Source organism: Ictidomys tridecemlineatus, chromosome 8 (assembly GCF_052094955.1).
Source record: "Ictidomys tridecemlineatus isolate mIctTri1 chromosome 8, mIctTri1.hap1, whole genome shotgun sequence".
NCBI classification, from domain to species: domain Eukaryota; kingdom Metazoa; phylum Chordata; class Mammalia; order Rodentia; family Sciuridae; genus Ictidomys; species Ictidomys tridecemlineatus.
This window is the reverse complement of record NC_135484.1, coordinates 62,256,689-62,273,174: the sequence shown is the minus strand read 5'-3', so window position 1 is coordinate 62,273,174 and position 16,486 is coordinate 62,256,689. Positions and strand designations below refer to the sequence as shown.

The 16,486-nt window shown below is 35.2% G+C and overlaps 1 protein-coding gene across 1 annotated transcript in view; it reads right to left on the bottom strand.

The window, feature by feature from the left end:
• Positions 1-10,609: 10,609 nt before the first annotated feature.
• Mchr2 (melanin concentrating hormone receptor 2) overlaps positions 10,610-16,486 on the bottom strand; it is a 38,167-nt gene continuing 32,290 nt past the window's right edge. The window contains exons 5-6 of the mRNA XM_005335882.5: positions 15,408-15,527; positions 10,610-11,446 (exon numbers count right to left, since the gene is read on the bottom strand). Coding sequence (XP_005335939.1) covers positions 11,155-11,446; positions 15,408-15,527 — 412 coding nt within the window. The 3' untranslated portion in view covers positions 10,610-11,154. The remainder of the gene's footprint in view (positions 11,447-15,407; positions 15,528-16,486) is intronic.

Below are 16,486 nucleotides of genomic sequence, written 5' to 3'. Positions count from 1 at the left end.
GCACATGGGTTGGCACCTATGCAAACTGGCACCCGATGTTGTAAGTTGTCACTTGTTGAAGTCTGAGTTCAGCATGGTAGCAATTTCAGAAACGCTTGTGTTGAATTAATTTGTGCTTTAGCTTAAATACTTCAGTCACTATTCTTTAGACTTATTCTTCTTTTTCTCAGGGTGTCACACTCTGTATTTGCAGAAAAGTTGTTCAAGTTTCAAGACTGGGGAATACTGATAGCATCAGACATGGAAGTTCTTTGAAGAATCTCTAAGGATCACTAGTCGTTTTGGAATTAGAAATCCTTTGAAACTCTATCCAGAAAAGTGCACATGGAATTTTATAGACATGAAGGATTCACCCCAGATGAAGAATCCCTGAAAGAAAAATAAACCCTTTCCTGTGTCTCACATTCTCACTTCCTAGAGACCGCCAGAACACACCGGTTGTTACCCTGAAAAACAGTAACTGAATTTTGTTTCCATTAAAAAATCATCTCAGAATGGGAAGGGAGTCCATGAAGTATAAAAGCATAAGAAGAAAAAAAAAGACATAGAAAAAAGCCAATGGATCTTGCTTCATGAAATAAAAGATTGTTCGTCAAAGAACATCATAAACAAGATTGAGAAGAAAACAAGAAATCTGGGGGAAATGATTACAGCATTAATATAAACATGAATTTTTTAAATCAATGAGAAAAACAGTAAAAACAATGTGAAAAATGGTTAAAAATAAGTGAAAATACCATCTTTTTCTTACAGCAATTATGGAGTAATTGCTATGTGTCATAAACAGAAGATTTTGGGGGCAAACACCCCATCTTCAAGAACTTCATTAACAGTAAATGAAACATAAATAACCAATTAACAAATGAAAAATGCCTAGTTTCTCTATCAAAGAAATGCACAAAACCAAAATAGTTAAAACATTTTGAAAGATTGTTAACAGAGATAAAATACTGAATATTATTGAGGAGATGAACATTTGCTTTTATCTACTTCAGGTAGATGTTTATGTAGAAAGTTTTTCTGGAATTATATAGGCAAGATGTATTAAGAACTTTAAAAAGTGGATGCTTGCTAAGGTTTGGATATGAGGTGGCCCCCAGAAGCTGTTCATGCAGAAAATGATTAGATTATGAGAGTGTTACCTGATCAGTCCTTCCTAGTTTGAATGGACTGAATGGGTGGTAACTCCAGGCAAGTGGGGTGAACCTGGAGGAGGTGGGTTAATGTGGATGAGCCCTGGAAACATGCATCTTCCCTGCTCACCCTCCCCTCTTTCTCCTCTTCCTGATCCTGTCATGAGCTAAGTAGCTTTCCTCTTTGGGGCCCCTACCCTATAAAGTGCTGCTCACCTTGGACCCAGAACAATGGAGTTGGCCATTTATGGACAAAGACCTCTGAACCTGTGAGCTGCAAATAAGCTTTCCCTCCTCTAAGTTGTTGTCATATATTTTCGTCACAGAGATGCAAAAGCTTATGAAAATGATACTCCTTGAATTATTTATTCCTCTTCTATGATCTCTTTTAAAAATGCAATTAAAAATTCAAATACTTCCATAAAAATTTTTATCTCAAAATTAATTATAACCTCAAAAACTAGAAGTAATCTAAATTTTATTTAAAAATATGTATCATTGTCTGAATTGTGTTAAAATAATATATGTAAGGATAAAAAACAGTATAAAAGACATTGTGATTTATTTTCACTTTATTTTTGTGTTTGTATTTTTAAAGTTTTAAAATTAGTTTTGTAATAAGATATTATAATAAAACATTAGCAATGATTATTTGGAATTGCAGAATTAGGAATGATTTTTAAAATTTTCTTCCAAAGAATATTACTTATTCATTTTCCAAATTTGTCATAGTGAACATTTTTATACCTTTTTATATCCAGAAACAAACAAACAAACCCCACATCATTTAGAAAATACATCTTGGCTATAGGAATTTATTTAATTGTTTTAAGAGAGCCATCAAATGATAATAATTCCATGGAAGCAAGAGAGAACTTATTCATATAGAGAAGACATTGGCTAGAACTGGCTGTCTTTAGAACCTGTGTTATTTAACTTGGTAACATTTATTGAATTTTGATTTGTTGAAAATAAGACAGACCTGAGTATTTTCCTCTTGATACTTAATCTAATTATATAAATTTGAAAAGGTTATTCTTTGAACTTTCAAATGTTCTTAAAATGTACTAGGCATTTTTAAAAGTTTAGAAATGGATTTATGAAAATGAAGTCTTTAGGTTAACCACTTGTATCATTTATTAAATATTTTCATAGATTAACAGGAAGGCATTTGAAATCACATCAATTTTAAAAATCTCAATTATTACTGTATTCAGAATAAAGAAATGAAAGGAAGAGGGGAAAAGATTTTAAAAGTGCCTGTTTGAGAACAGTCTTTACTTGCTTTATATGAGAAATCTCTTTAACATCTAGATGCATATCTTCCCACACCTACATACTATTATGAATATGGATATAAAAACTAATACAAAAAGAAGTATATACATGACACCTACAAGCGCGCGCGCGCGCGCGCACACACACACACACACACACACACACACACACACACACACACACACACACACACTGAGATGCCCTGGTGCCCTTTGGAATTTGTCTCTCTTCTTTTCATTCATTCATTTAATCACTTACATATTTTCTGAAAACCTATTATGTGATAGATACTTAGGCACTATAGAAAACAAAATGAATCATATACATTCTGGAGTTTATACATCCTTCAAGGAACTTACAGTGTAGTAGGTAAGACAAGTGCACTGATTACTGGTTATGTTATAATAGAGGAAGCCATAAGTATTTTCTAAATACTAACAAGGGATGATTAACTTGTCTTGTTTGGGGATGAGAGAGGAAGGAAATAATATTTAGATTGTTCTAATAACATAAATTTGTTAGGTGAGTCAAAGGGCATTCTAAGTAGCAGGAATACGCATAAGAAAACGGATTTGTGACCGTATACTCCATGGGTAGGATTCGCCAAATTGTAGGGTGAATAACATAGAATGGTCACTGTGATCCAGGTGTGGAAGGCTTTGTATACCAAGCTGTATTTAAATCTCAATCCCAGTAGCCTGGGACATGCCCCAAATCTCCATGGCCTGGGACAAGCTTGAAGCCCTGTCAACAAGCCCCAAATTGTCCTTTATCTGATGGCTAAGGCCCATCTTGCTATTATCGGACCTAATTCTCCCAGAATGCTCTGTGTGAATTTGCAAACAAGGCCACTCTGTGCAGAAGGCAGCCCTGCATTCCTGCTGAAGAAGTGCTTTGCCAAAGCCTACTTGAATCTTCAGGTGTACCCATTTCAGAATCAAATAGTAAACATGCCCAGAGTGCTTTCACAAGACCTTCTCATTTGCAGTGACCTGGAAAACCCAAGCTCTGTTAATAAGCAGTAAACACCTACTCAAGGCTGGCAACTATGTCAAAATGTTAATTACTCTCCAATAGTCACATTTTTTCTCTCTCTTCATTTGCTCTTTCACCTCTTCAGAGACTTTAATCGAGTTTGAATTTTCCTTACTGCTGAGATGACTGTGGTGTTAAAAATAAGTTAGCCCTTTGCCTGTCTCTTGGGCACCTATGATCTCAGGCGTCATTTGCTTCTCTCCATGTCCAAGTTAATTATATTCAGTGTGAGCTTGAATTTTTAAATCCATCTGTTTTCCTCATCTCTGTAGGCAGTTTATTTATATCTACTTCTTTTTAAATGGGAAAGAGCTAGAATAACAGTTTCCTCATACTTTAAACATTTTGTGTTTGATATGATATCTTCTTTTAGAATAAAATCATTGGGAGACAATTTATTTCACAGCTGTTCTATGTCTAAACACTGACAAAAGACTACTCAATATAGCTAAGGTTCATCTGTGTTATCCTTTCCTATAGGCAACTACCACAATCAATAATAATGGGTTTATTCATGTGTTAGTATTTTAAATCAGAATTTAAACTCTGTAAGGGCAAGAAAATGTTGTTTTCCAGTCTACATCTGAAAGTTACTGATATTCTATGCTCATTCTACAAATATTCTGCTAACAAATAAATAACATTCTATAAATAGAGAAGTATTATAAATACTTATAATAACATTTATAAATACTTAACAAATATTTATAGAGTGAATGGAGGAATTAGTTAAAGTTCAAAGTAAGAATAATAACATAAGACTCACAATTTTTTTCTCAATGCTAAAGATTATCTTACTAATTTTTTTATATATGCTATTTCAGTTATCTATTGATATGAAAAAGTTACCCCAGAGCTTATAGTTAAAAATGGTTTATTATTTTTCACAATGTGTGGATTTTTTGGATGGTTCTTCTGTTCGTTACCCCTGTGTCACCCACATGATTGCAAATGCTGGACAGATAGTTTGACCCTAATGTCCAGATGGTTTCACTCACGTCTCACAGTTGGTGTTGGCCACCATCTTGAATGCCTCATCCATGTGACTTCTCAACCTCCTATAGGGTAGATGGGCTTTCTTACATGGTGCCTCATGCATGGGATCTAAGGGGTAAAAGAAGCTGCAAGACCTCTTTGCAATTATATGCAATGTCACTTCTGCCACAATCTATTATTCAAAGGAAGTTACAAGGAGGCCTAGATTTAAGATGTGGAAATATCCTCTACTTAATGGGAATTGCAATATACCATGGCTATGCTTTTCAATCAAGTATTTTGAAGTGATGATGACAACAGTGAAGATAAGGAGGAAGAGGAGAAAGAGGAGGAGGAAGATACTAAAAGTACCGAGTATTTGTATTATCTAACTAGAGTTCCAGGTGGTTTAAGTGTTCATGTCTCACAATAATATTTTGAAGTGGGTGATATTATGATCCTTAATTTATAGGTGGGAAACTTAGGGTTAGAGCCGCTGAAGAACTTGCTCAATATCCTAAAGGCAGCAAGTAGCAATCTAGGGATGAAGACACAGGTTGGCTGACTTTTTGCCTGTGGTTCCCTCCCCTTTCCTATCCCAATTTCTGCATACTCTATGTGCAACAATTAATTCCTGGAATCTATATTATACTTTTCTATGTCAACATCAATTCAAATTTTAAATAATGACACAAAACCATAAAGGGTTGATAATGAAGTTATAAAACAAGAAAATTATTACTGAGACTTTTTTTTTGCTAATAAACAACAGAGTTGAATAAGTAAATAGACATCTACACTGTTAACTTATATTTATTTTGATAATTGCCAAAGGTGATTCAGCTCTTTTTCGTTTTTAAGATTGATTTAGGATTAGACTGAAAGAAATTCTAATGAATACGGATTGTAGCCAGGTGCAGTGGTGCATGCCTGTAATCCCAGAAACTCAGACGCTGAGATAGGAGGATCAGAAGTTTGAGGCCAGCCTCAATAATTTAGTGAGACCCTGACTCAAAATACAAAGCAAAAAAGGGCTGGGTTTTTATCTCAGTGGTAAAATCCTCTTTGTTTCAATACCAAGTACAATAGCAATAATAACAATAAAACAAAGCTAGATTGAAGTTTTTTTGGGGGTGGGTGGGAAGGGGTTCCTATTCAATCAGGAGCCTCCCCATTGACTCAGAATCATTTCTTCTTCTCTACTCTTCCTCATTATGCATAACCAAATTTATTTTGGAAGATATCGCCTATCCCTTTCCTCTTTTTTTTTTTTTTTTTGTGGTGCTGGGGATTGAACCCAGGGCCTTGTGCATGCAAGGCAAGCACTCTACCAACTGAGCTATATCCCCAATACCTTCTTCCTTCATTTCTGTTGTACAGAGCTCTTTGATGCTTACATGTGGTCTGTGTACCAATGCAGATGTTCAGAAAAAGCAGAGGTTGTACCATAGACCTATTAAAACAGAATCTGCATTTGAATAATATCCCCAAGTGATGTGCAGGCATTGCAAAGTTTAAGAAGCACTGGTATAGTAACCAAAAGCATCACAGTGTGTTTGTGTGTGTGTGTGTGTGTGTGTGTGTGTGTGTGTGTGTGTGTGTGTGTTGCTGGCAATTGAATCCAGGGCCTCACATATGCTAAGCAAGTGCTTACTACTGAGCCATACCCCCAGACCCATCAGGCTGAGTCTGAATCCTGAGTTTGTACCTTACTAGTTTTGTAAACTCAAGCAAGTTTCTTATCCTTTCCAAGCCCTGGATTCCTCATGTATAAAATGAGGATGACAATAGTAGGTAATTCTGGTAGTTGATGTTGGGATTATATGTGATTATGTACAATTCCTGGTACATTGTATGCACTCAAGAAACATATCTAAATGTATACAACTGTGTTATTGTCCTAGTCAGAAACATCATTTCCTTCTATCTGGACCATTGTGATAACTTTCTGTCTGCCTTTTCAGCTCTTCCCATTCTTTTCTTTTTCTTTTTTTATTCTAATTTGTTATATATGACAGCAGAATGCATTACAATTCATATTACAACTTTTCATATCTCTGGTTGTATACAAAGTATATTCACACTATTCATGTCTTCGTACATGTACTCGGGGTAACAATGTCCATCTCCATCAAACACTTTAGTTCCTGTAGCAGATCTGATAGTGCTACTGCCCTCTGTAGAAAGCTTCAGTGAAGCACCAAAAGAAAATAAAATCAAAAAACAACCCCCCAGACAACAATCCAAACAGAACAACACAACACACACAAACACACAAAGCTTTAGCACATCTTGCTGTGTTTATAACCAAACTTCATGGCATGTAATTCATAGTTTCTTGCTCTATTTCTTTGAGAAAGAGACAGATATGGAAACTGGTAAGAATTAACAGTAAGGAGCCTCAAGCCTTGTTTTGACAATAAAAGGCTGTGTGACATTAGATTATCCCTTCACATGGTGTGGGATCGAGTTTTCTAATCACAAGGTTAAGTAGTTGTTTGGTTAATGGTTTTATCAAGATCTGACATCTAGTTATTGACCAGGCTAAACTTATGTCAAATCTTCTGACATACCAACAACCCAGACCTTTCCATACAATGCTGACAACTGAGAACCTTATTTCTGATTTCTTATTACTGGAAATAACTTGTTAATTTTTGGGAGACAGATCTACCTAAGATATTTTTGATGGCACTTATTTAAGTGTTTAGAATTACTTAGATCTATTTATTAGTAATTGGTAATCTGAAAGACAGGTATTTGTCTTCCATATTTTCCCCATCGGACTGTTCTGTGGTACACCCATGTGATTACAGTTGACAAAGTTTTTGGGAAACCACTATTTTGTACAATCCTCCTGCTCTAGGTCCCATCAGTCCAGACAGAACACAATGCAGTCACTTGTTCTAGGTGCCTTGTAATGCAACTAAACTTCAAAATGGGACAGTTTTCCTAAAGACCAATATAATAAGGGAGTTTCCCCTGTTTCAACCTCATAGGGAAGGTAGCCTTGAAAGACTACTTTTTGTTTTCTGTTTCTGCTTTTTTTTCCTGCCCTTTTCTGACTATGTTTTCTTTTTTAATTTATTGGTTCTTTTTAGTTATACATGACAGCAGAATCCATTCTGATACAATTTTACAAGCATGGAATATATCTTATTCTAGTTATAGTTCCATTCCTATGGATGTACATCATGATGTGATTCACAATAGCAAAGCTAAGGAACCAACCTAGCTGCCATTCAGTAGATAAATGGAAAAAGAAAACGTGGTATGTGTGTATGTGTGTGTATATATATAGACATACTCCATGGTGTGTGTGTGTGTGTGTGTGTGTGTATGTATGTATGTGTATACACATATACATACATACACACACACACACACACACACCATGGAGTATTAGCCATAAAAAGAATGACTTTTTGGTTTGTTTCTTTTCTCTTTTTGGTGGTGCTGGGGATCCAACCCAGAGCCTCTTGTGCATGCTAGGCAACTGCTCCACCGCTGAGCTAAACCTCAACTCCTATCTTTTCTATCTATAAAGTCAAGGAGATCTGGTGGAATGAACTAACTTCTTTTTTTTTGATATTTTTTGATATTTTTTTAATTGTCAATGGACTTCATTCTATTTATATATATGCTGTGCTGAGAATCGAACCCAGTGCCTCACACATGCTAAGCAAGCACTCCACCACTGAGACACACACCCAGCCCATGTACTAAATTCTTGATGTATGAAACTGTGAACAAAAAATTGAAGAAATAAGAGAAAATATTGTTAAATTTTGTATTTTGCTTTGTTGGTGTGTCAGAAGACTTTGGTGTGTCAGAAGAACTCTTTGTAGTGAGTGTAAAATTAACGTACGCCATCCTGACAAGAAATCCAAGTAAATACAAAGATGCAGTTATTCTAATTCTATAACCTGTAAAACATAAAACAATCTTGATTTTCTCTCTAAACTCAAGACTTTATTATGGACATTAAGTTTAATTGTAATTATCTTAGTATTGTAATTTTTTTGCAGGATCCCACATGGAGGAACTGGGGTGTGGTTTATTGGGCTCTATATGCCCATTAGTCCTCAGATCTGGACACAAAGCTGGCCAGTGTTGGAAGTAATTTTACCTATCTGGGATACATTTTCCTCATTTGATAATCTTAAGTATATTTCAGATGCAAAGTTTTGTGACCTTGTGATATTATTACCCATGAAAATATTAATTCCTTAGATTTCAAAAATAACACAAGGACTTACATTTCTAGGAAGAGAGTAGGATGAGTGTCTTCAAACTATTGGCCATATGTAGACACATTTTACTAAATATGAAATCTTTGGTGTTGTTCAAGAGAAACTATATTTAAAAACATGAAATCCTCTATATAAGAAAATATAAATATAAATTAATATGCAAGCAATTTTCACTCATCAATTTATTTTAATTATTGAACAAAGTTCAAATGAGGCACCTAAAATTGAATAAACAGAAAGGAGGTATACAATTATGATTTACTATAAACAAATGCTTCAGTATTAATTTTTTAATAGAACTGATCATTGCTAATTTTACTTGAAAGTAAACAATGTACACACATAATGCACAAAAATAAAAGATACATATGGAATCTGTCAAACCACCTTTGTAACTCTGCACAGAAATTTGCTTATGCATAGAAAAACTAATATAAAGGCACAAAAATGAATTTAATAGTTATCCATTTTATTTTCTACTTTGACTAAGTGTTAGGGTTTTTTTTACAACTTTTAATGGATATAAATTAAAATAATTCACTGGCCCATTTATATTTTATAATTATTTGAGTACTGTTGCAAATACTATTAGAAAAATGTCTGTTGGTTTAAAACCATTTAACTCTTTAAATTTATAATATTTTCTGTACTAAATAGGCAATGAAAAGAAACATCTGATTCTGACCCACACTGTTGGGTGGGCATATTTCAGGGTTATTCACTGAATCCAGACTGTTGCACCTTATAAAAGTGAAAATGAAGACCCCTGAAATCGAAGTCATGACACAGCTTTTGATTGAAATCATAAAGGAGCAACCTCTGTGTGCAGCCCCCCATACCCCCACTGCAGAACTCAAATGTCTCGGATCTGACCTATTTGTAAGTTGCACATGGCTATTGATACAGGTGTGCATTCAACTATTACATTATTCCAAAATAGTGCCCAAAAGATCTTTAGTCAAAGATTTGACCATTAAGTTAACACTGGGTTAAAATTCATGTGTTTCAAATACAACTGAGAGATTAAAAATGGAGATAAGTTCATTTAAAAGCTGGTTTCTGTGACACTTTTTCTAAAATGGGCTGATTAAAAATCAAATGTCCACAGAGTGAACAATTTTATGGCTCTAGACAAAGGAGGCAAGTTACAGATTTTATCCACAAACAAAATCACATTTGCCTTTGTTGAAAAGACAGGCTTTAAAAGCATTCTTTCCTTCCTAATTGTATCAAAAGGCAAGTTTTATACACACTAAAAGAGGAAAAGATAGCTATAATGAATATTATGAGTTTGAGGGCTAATTCTTTTTGTACCTTAAATAAACACATAGTTAAACCTAAATGGGAACACTTCCTAATGATATTTAATGGCTTGAAGCGAAGGACTATTATTAAAATGCTGGTTTTTACAATTAGCAGCTATGAGAACAAAGCTAAATTCAAAATAATATACTTAAACTATCAGTTCACTTTCAGACTTGACTTCTTGTGGGTCTGTTGGAGAAAGCAAAAGAAACTCCAGGTTACTGGCTCTTTCCACCATAAGGACTGTTTGTCAAGACGCTGCGCAGAAAACTCAAACAAGAGACCTGGATTCAGTCCAGTTCTTAGGTAGCTGTTCAGCACTAGGTTTACTACAACCTTCCCCAAGTAATGGTACCTCATAGTTTTGTCAAATAAAATATTAAACATTGCATGTAGGCGATAGATGATAAAGGTAGAGCCTAGTTATTGAAGGTATTGGATTGGCCCATATGAAGCTGACATTTCTAAAGATATTACCAAATGACCAGATTTCAGACCTTACTGTAAGATGGTCCCCTGCCAGGGGCTGCAGGGACTCTAATAAATATCTGCCTGAGGGAAAAGGAGAAAAACCTTCTTTACTAATCTGCTGATACTCCCTTTTCCAGGAAATAAAGCTTAATTTCCAAATTTCCCACTACTCCTTTGAGGTTGGGCTATGCTTAGGGACTCACTTCCTATGAACAGAACAGAGAAAAGCATCGGTAGTAATTTCACAGTGTAGAAACCCACTTATAGTGTAAATGGTAAGGCCAGGTCCTTGGTGAGGTTGGAGCTGATGGTCATGGATGGCCATTTTTATCAGTGACTGGTTTATGACATGTGAAATAACATACATAACCACAGAGCTTGGGTATTCATATATCCCACTCCCCAAGCTCCCAAACAAATCAACACTTATATCTTGCTAAACTGAGCATATTAAACTCATTGCATCAAATGGCTACACTGCCGTTTCATGAGGCTAAGTACACAAGAAGAAGGTGGGTACCAGCACCCCAATTTCCCTGTCCTTTTTTTTTCTTTATTTTTTTATTAGTTGTTCAAAACATTACAAAGCTCTTGACATATCATATTTCACACATTTGATTCAAACGGATTATGATATCATAGACAAACCTATTTAGGCTCTTGATGATCCAAGTATGCCCCTAAAAGCTTGATTTCAGTATAGTTTAAATATTGTTGATTTCCCTTTGAGTCATCCTCCTTGGAACTTGAGGCAGACGTTTCCGGAAATTTCCACTCAACATTATATAGAGAAAAGGGTTAATGCTGCTCCCAGCATAGCTGAGGCAGATGGAGAGGTAGTAGACTACGTAGAAGGCCATGGTGGGCTGCTCTATCTGTAAGTTCACCAGCTGTATCACGTGGTAGGGGGCAGCACTGAGGATGAAGACTGCCACCAGTACCAGCACCATCTTTGTCAGCTTCATTGCTCTCTGCTTTGGGACACTGGGATTGTAACTGCCAAAGAGACATTCAGATAGAGCATGAACAGTCAGAGGAATTAAGGGATAACAATTCTCTAGAACTTTCTGGACAGTTCATAATGTCTTTGTAGTGAAATATGAAGCTCATTTTTATATTCCTACTTCAGAGTATTGTGCAAAGATATATATATTTTTCATTCCTGTTAAAAACTTACCAAAGTTTCTAAAGTTGGATCATTTTGAGAAAAAATAAATAAATAGCACTGAATGACACAACTCAATGTTTGAAATGAGCATACCTGAGTCCATAGTGATAGAAACATATGCTTAAATAAAATGAGAGGAGAAGAGACAAATCTTCTTTACATATCTTTGATAATCTCCTTTCCAGGAGATAGAGCTTAATTCCTAATTTCTCCCTACTCAATTCAATTTGAGCTATGCTTGGGGACTCATTTCTCATGAACAGAGCAGAGAAAGGGGTAAGTAGTAATTTTACAATGGAGAACATTGGCAAACCTACCTCTGTGACTTCTTATATATTGGAATGATTTTTCCCCCAAGTTCATAATTATAGTCTAATCATGATAACAGTATCAGAAAAAAACCCCAGAATATAAAACATTCTACAGGATATCTGGCCAGTACTTCTTAAGATTGTCAAAGTCTTGAAAAACAAGGAAAGTATGAGAAAATCCCACAGACCAGAGATCCTGGAGAGATATGACAACTAAATGCAATTGTTAGTCTGGATTGAATCTTGGAAAGAGGACTTTAATGGAAAAACAGGTGAAGTCCCATAAGGATAGGGTTTAGTTGGTAATAACATACTATTGCCATTTTTTTTGTATTGACAAATATATCATTTAATGTAAGATGTCAACAGAGGGAAGACTGAGTGAGAGGTATACAGGAACTCTCTTACTACCTTTGCTTCTTTTATGTAATTTAAAAAATTATTCTAACAAACATATATTTTAAATTTCCAAACTTTTATCATGTTTTGTCACATTTAAACATTTAATAAGTAATTTCTCTGGGACATGATCAAAGCAGATGAATAAAACTTGGGAATAATATGAAATAGAGCCAGGAAGCTTAAGATCATTTTAAGATGATGACTCCTCTGCATTTAATCAGAATAGGCACCAAAACAAAATTTCTTGCATTTTGAGGCATAAATGGACAGTCTGATCTTTGTTTGATAAGATACTCTAAGCATTTCTGAGGAAAATGTTAAGAGCAACCTAATCTGATTTGGAAAACTCTTTTCTAAAAGAACTCAAACATCCCCTCCAGTGGTCCAGATCTTGACCTTCCACATGATTCCTTTGTGACATTCTATCAACACAATTCCCAGTGACACATTTAGAAACTAATTGTTTTTCTGTATCTGTGGTTGTTTTCCTTTTCTGTTGGAACAGACTAGCTTTTAAAATTGTAAGATTCCAAAGAATTTCAAGAAGTTAAGCTAAAATGCTGTGATCCAAGAAGTCTTAAACCAAGGGTTAGTAACAAATTTTGATTGATGGGTTAAATTGCTTACATATACTTTTCAAAAAATCTTCTCATTGTTAGATGAAAAGACCTCCCATGTTCTTGGATAGGAAGGATTAACATTGTCAAAATGGCCATACTACCAAAAGTCTTATACAGATTTAATGAGATTCCAATTAAAATCCCAACAACATTCCTCATGGAAATAGAAAAAGCAATCATGAAATTAATTTGAAAAAATAAAAGATTCAGAATAGTCAAAGCAATTCTAAGCAAGAAGAGTGAAGCAGGAGGCATCACAATACCAGACATTAAACTGTACTATAGAGCTATAGTAACAAAAATGCCATGGTATTGGCACCAAAACAGACATGTAGATCAATGGTATAGAATAGAAGACACAGAGACTAACCCACATAAATGCAGTTATCTCATACTAGAAAAAGGCACTGAAAACATACATTGGAGAAAAGAGAGCATATTCAACAAATGACACTGGGTAAACTGGAAGTCCATATGCATCAAAATGAAATTAAATCACTATCCTCATCATGCACAAAACTAAACTCAAAGCAGATCAAGGACCTAGGAATTAGACCAGAGACCCTGCACCTATAGAAGAAAAAGTAGGTCCAAATCTTCATCTTGTCAGAGTAGGTCCTGACTTCCTTAACCAGACTCCTAAAGCATAAGAAATAAATTCAAGAATCAATAAATGGGATGGAATCAAACTAAAAGGCCTCTTCTCAGCAAAGGAAACAGTAATGCAAAGAGAGAGCTACAGAGTGGGAGAACATCTTTATTACATGCATATCACATAGAACATGCATATCACAAAGAACACTAATTTACAGGATATATAAAGAACTCAAAAAGCTAAACACTAAAAAATCAAATAATCCAATCAATAAATGGAAAGTAATTGAACAGACACTTCTCAGAAGAAGAGATAAAATCAATCAACAAATATATGAAAAAATGTTCAACAATTCTAGCAATTAGAGAAATGCAAATAAAAACTAAGATCTCATCTCACTCCAGTCAGAATGGCAGTTATCAAGAATGCAAACAAGTGTTGGCAAGGATGTTGGGGAAAATGTACAGACATACATTGCTGGTGGCACTGCAATTGGTGCAACCACTCTGGAAAGCAGTATGGAGATTCCTTAGACAACTTGGAATGGAACCACCATTTGACTCAGCTACACACTCTTTCTTTGTTCTATACCCAAAAGTCTTAAAATCATCATACTACAGTGATGTAGCCATTTATAGTAGCTCAATTCACAATATCTAAACTGTGGAACCAACCAAATGCTTTTCAATAGAGGAATGGATAAAGAAAATGTGGTATATATCCACAATAAAATATTACTCAGCATTAAAAGAGAATAAAATTATGGCATTTGCAGGTAAATGAATGGAGTTGGAGAATATCATGCTAAGCAAAGTAAGCCAGGCCCAAAAAACCACGGACCAAATGTTCTCTCTGATAAGTAGATGCTGATCCATAATGGGGAGGGGGGCATAGGAAGAATGGAGAAACTTTGGGTTGGACAAAAGGGAGGATGGTAGAAGAGGGGGTAGGAAAGATGGTGGAATAAGGACATCATTACCTTAGGTACATGTATGATGGCACAAATGGTGCTACTTTAGATTGTGTATAACCAGAGAAATGAAAAGTTGTGCTCCATTTGTGTACAATGAAATGAAATGCATTCTGGTGTCATGTATGATTAATTAGAATTTTTTAAAAAAAAAATGTTAAAAATGTCTTCCCATTATTAACATTTGGTGTGCAGGGAAACCCAGCAATCTTGCCTTTCCAAAAACCAAAAAACAAACAAAACAACAACAACAACCAAAAAAAAAAAAACCCAAACAACAACAAAAACAACCACCAAAATCTTCACAAAAGATGAAGTTTAATTTTTTTACCCAACATGCTGCATAATCACTGACATTCATTTGAACGGGTCAGTATAATTTCAAATTGAATATAATAAAGAGTCTCATGAGTTTATTGTCATTAGGTAAGTCTTTGGTTTTGTTTATTTATAATTAATCTCCCTCTAATCTTAATGACACTCTTCTCTTCTAATTCAAGTATTAATGAAATCCTTTTCTAGTTAAAATATTAAAAGGGTGCACATAGCATCTTAGATATTTATAAATGTATAAAACTGTAAAATATGCAACTAAACCAATTAAATAATGTTGATGACATCTATAAAATTATTCTTTAGAATCTTGAGTTCTAATCACATTTTTATAAGTTACATCAATGATTTTAACATTTATCACTGAAAGATACTCAAACAGCTGTTTTAGAACATGTCTTATTTTCAGAACATGCCTTTAAAACCTATATTAATAATACGTGTATGTCTAAATGTGGTGTATTTCAAGTAGTTGTTGCTTAAAGTCCTGTTGACGATATCTTAGCATATATGAATTGTTATTTTAACAATTAAAGTGAAAATAAGGCAAATACTTACCATCTAGAATCCTTATTTTGTTGATACATCTCCCAAGTATAGCATAAAATTAAAATATAGCACATTAGAATCAAGGGTAAAGGAAAAAAGAACGTGGTTATTGTCAAATAAAGTGTATACCTGTAAAAGAGAGAGAGAAAACTATAACTGTTGTATTCACCGTAATCGGCATTGACTTTTGTAGCTTATGAGGCACAAATCCCTGATTTTTTAGGGTACAGGATAAAAGTCCCTGGGGAGGAGGTAAGAATCTTTGGGTACATTCTCAAAGAGAAGTCCTGCTGTTCATTGTTCACTGACAAGATTCTCTAACCAAGCCCAGGCTCAACCGTACTGAGAGCAGAACAGAGGCTATTCATTATCATTATCTTTACTATTAACATGATCAGGTAACAGCAGATAGCATTATACGGTAGGTACTGGCCTAAGTTCTTTGAATATTTTAACACACTGAATCTGTGAAACATCCTAAGTATCATGCCTTTAGCATTCTCATGTGACAAGAAAAAACACTGAGGCACAGAAGGGATAAGGGACTTGCCCAAGGTTACCCAGCTCATAAGTGGCTGAGATGGCATTTGAACCTAGGCAAGCTGTTGGACTCCAGAGCCTTTGCTAATAAGCTTCTCCCCATGGGGAGAAGTCCCTGTTGTAAAATCAGGCTGTCTTTCCTCTCTGGTCTTCCAGGGAGAATTCTCAGGTATGCCAGCTCCATTGTTGTACAGATCCAGGTGTCCTCTTTCTTGGCAGGATCTGCCTTGGTGATAGGAGTAGGCCCAGATTGGTAGAAAGGTGTCAGAGAATACAAGGATCACAGGGACCCTGAATATAGCACAGGAGGTTTAGGCTTAGTGCACCTTAAGGACTTGATTCTAGGGGGAACGACAGAGGCTATGCCCTTAGGACATCCCCTGTGATAACCACTGACAAATAGCAGAAGCAGAAACAGCTGTTGGTGAAAATAAGCTAACCTTTTTTTTTTTTTTCTATTTCTTTGACACAGACCAAAATCAAAGGTGAGTATTGGGCTGGGATTGTGGCTCAGTGGTAGAATGCTCGCCTAGCACGTACTAAGGCCC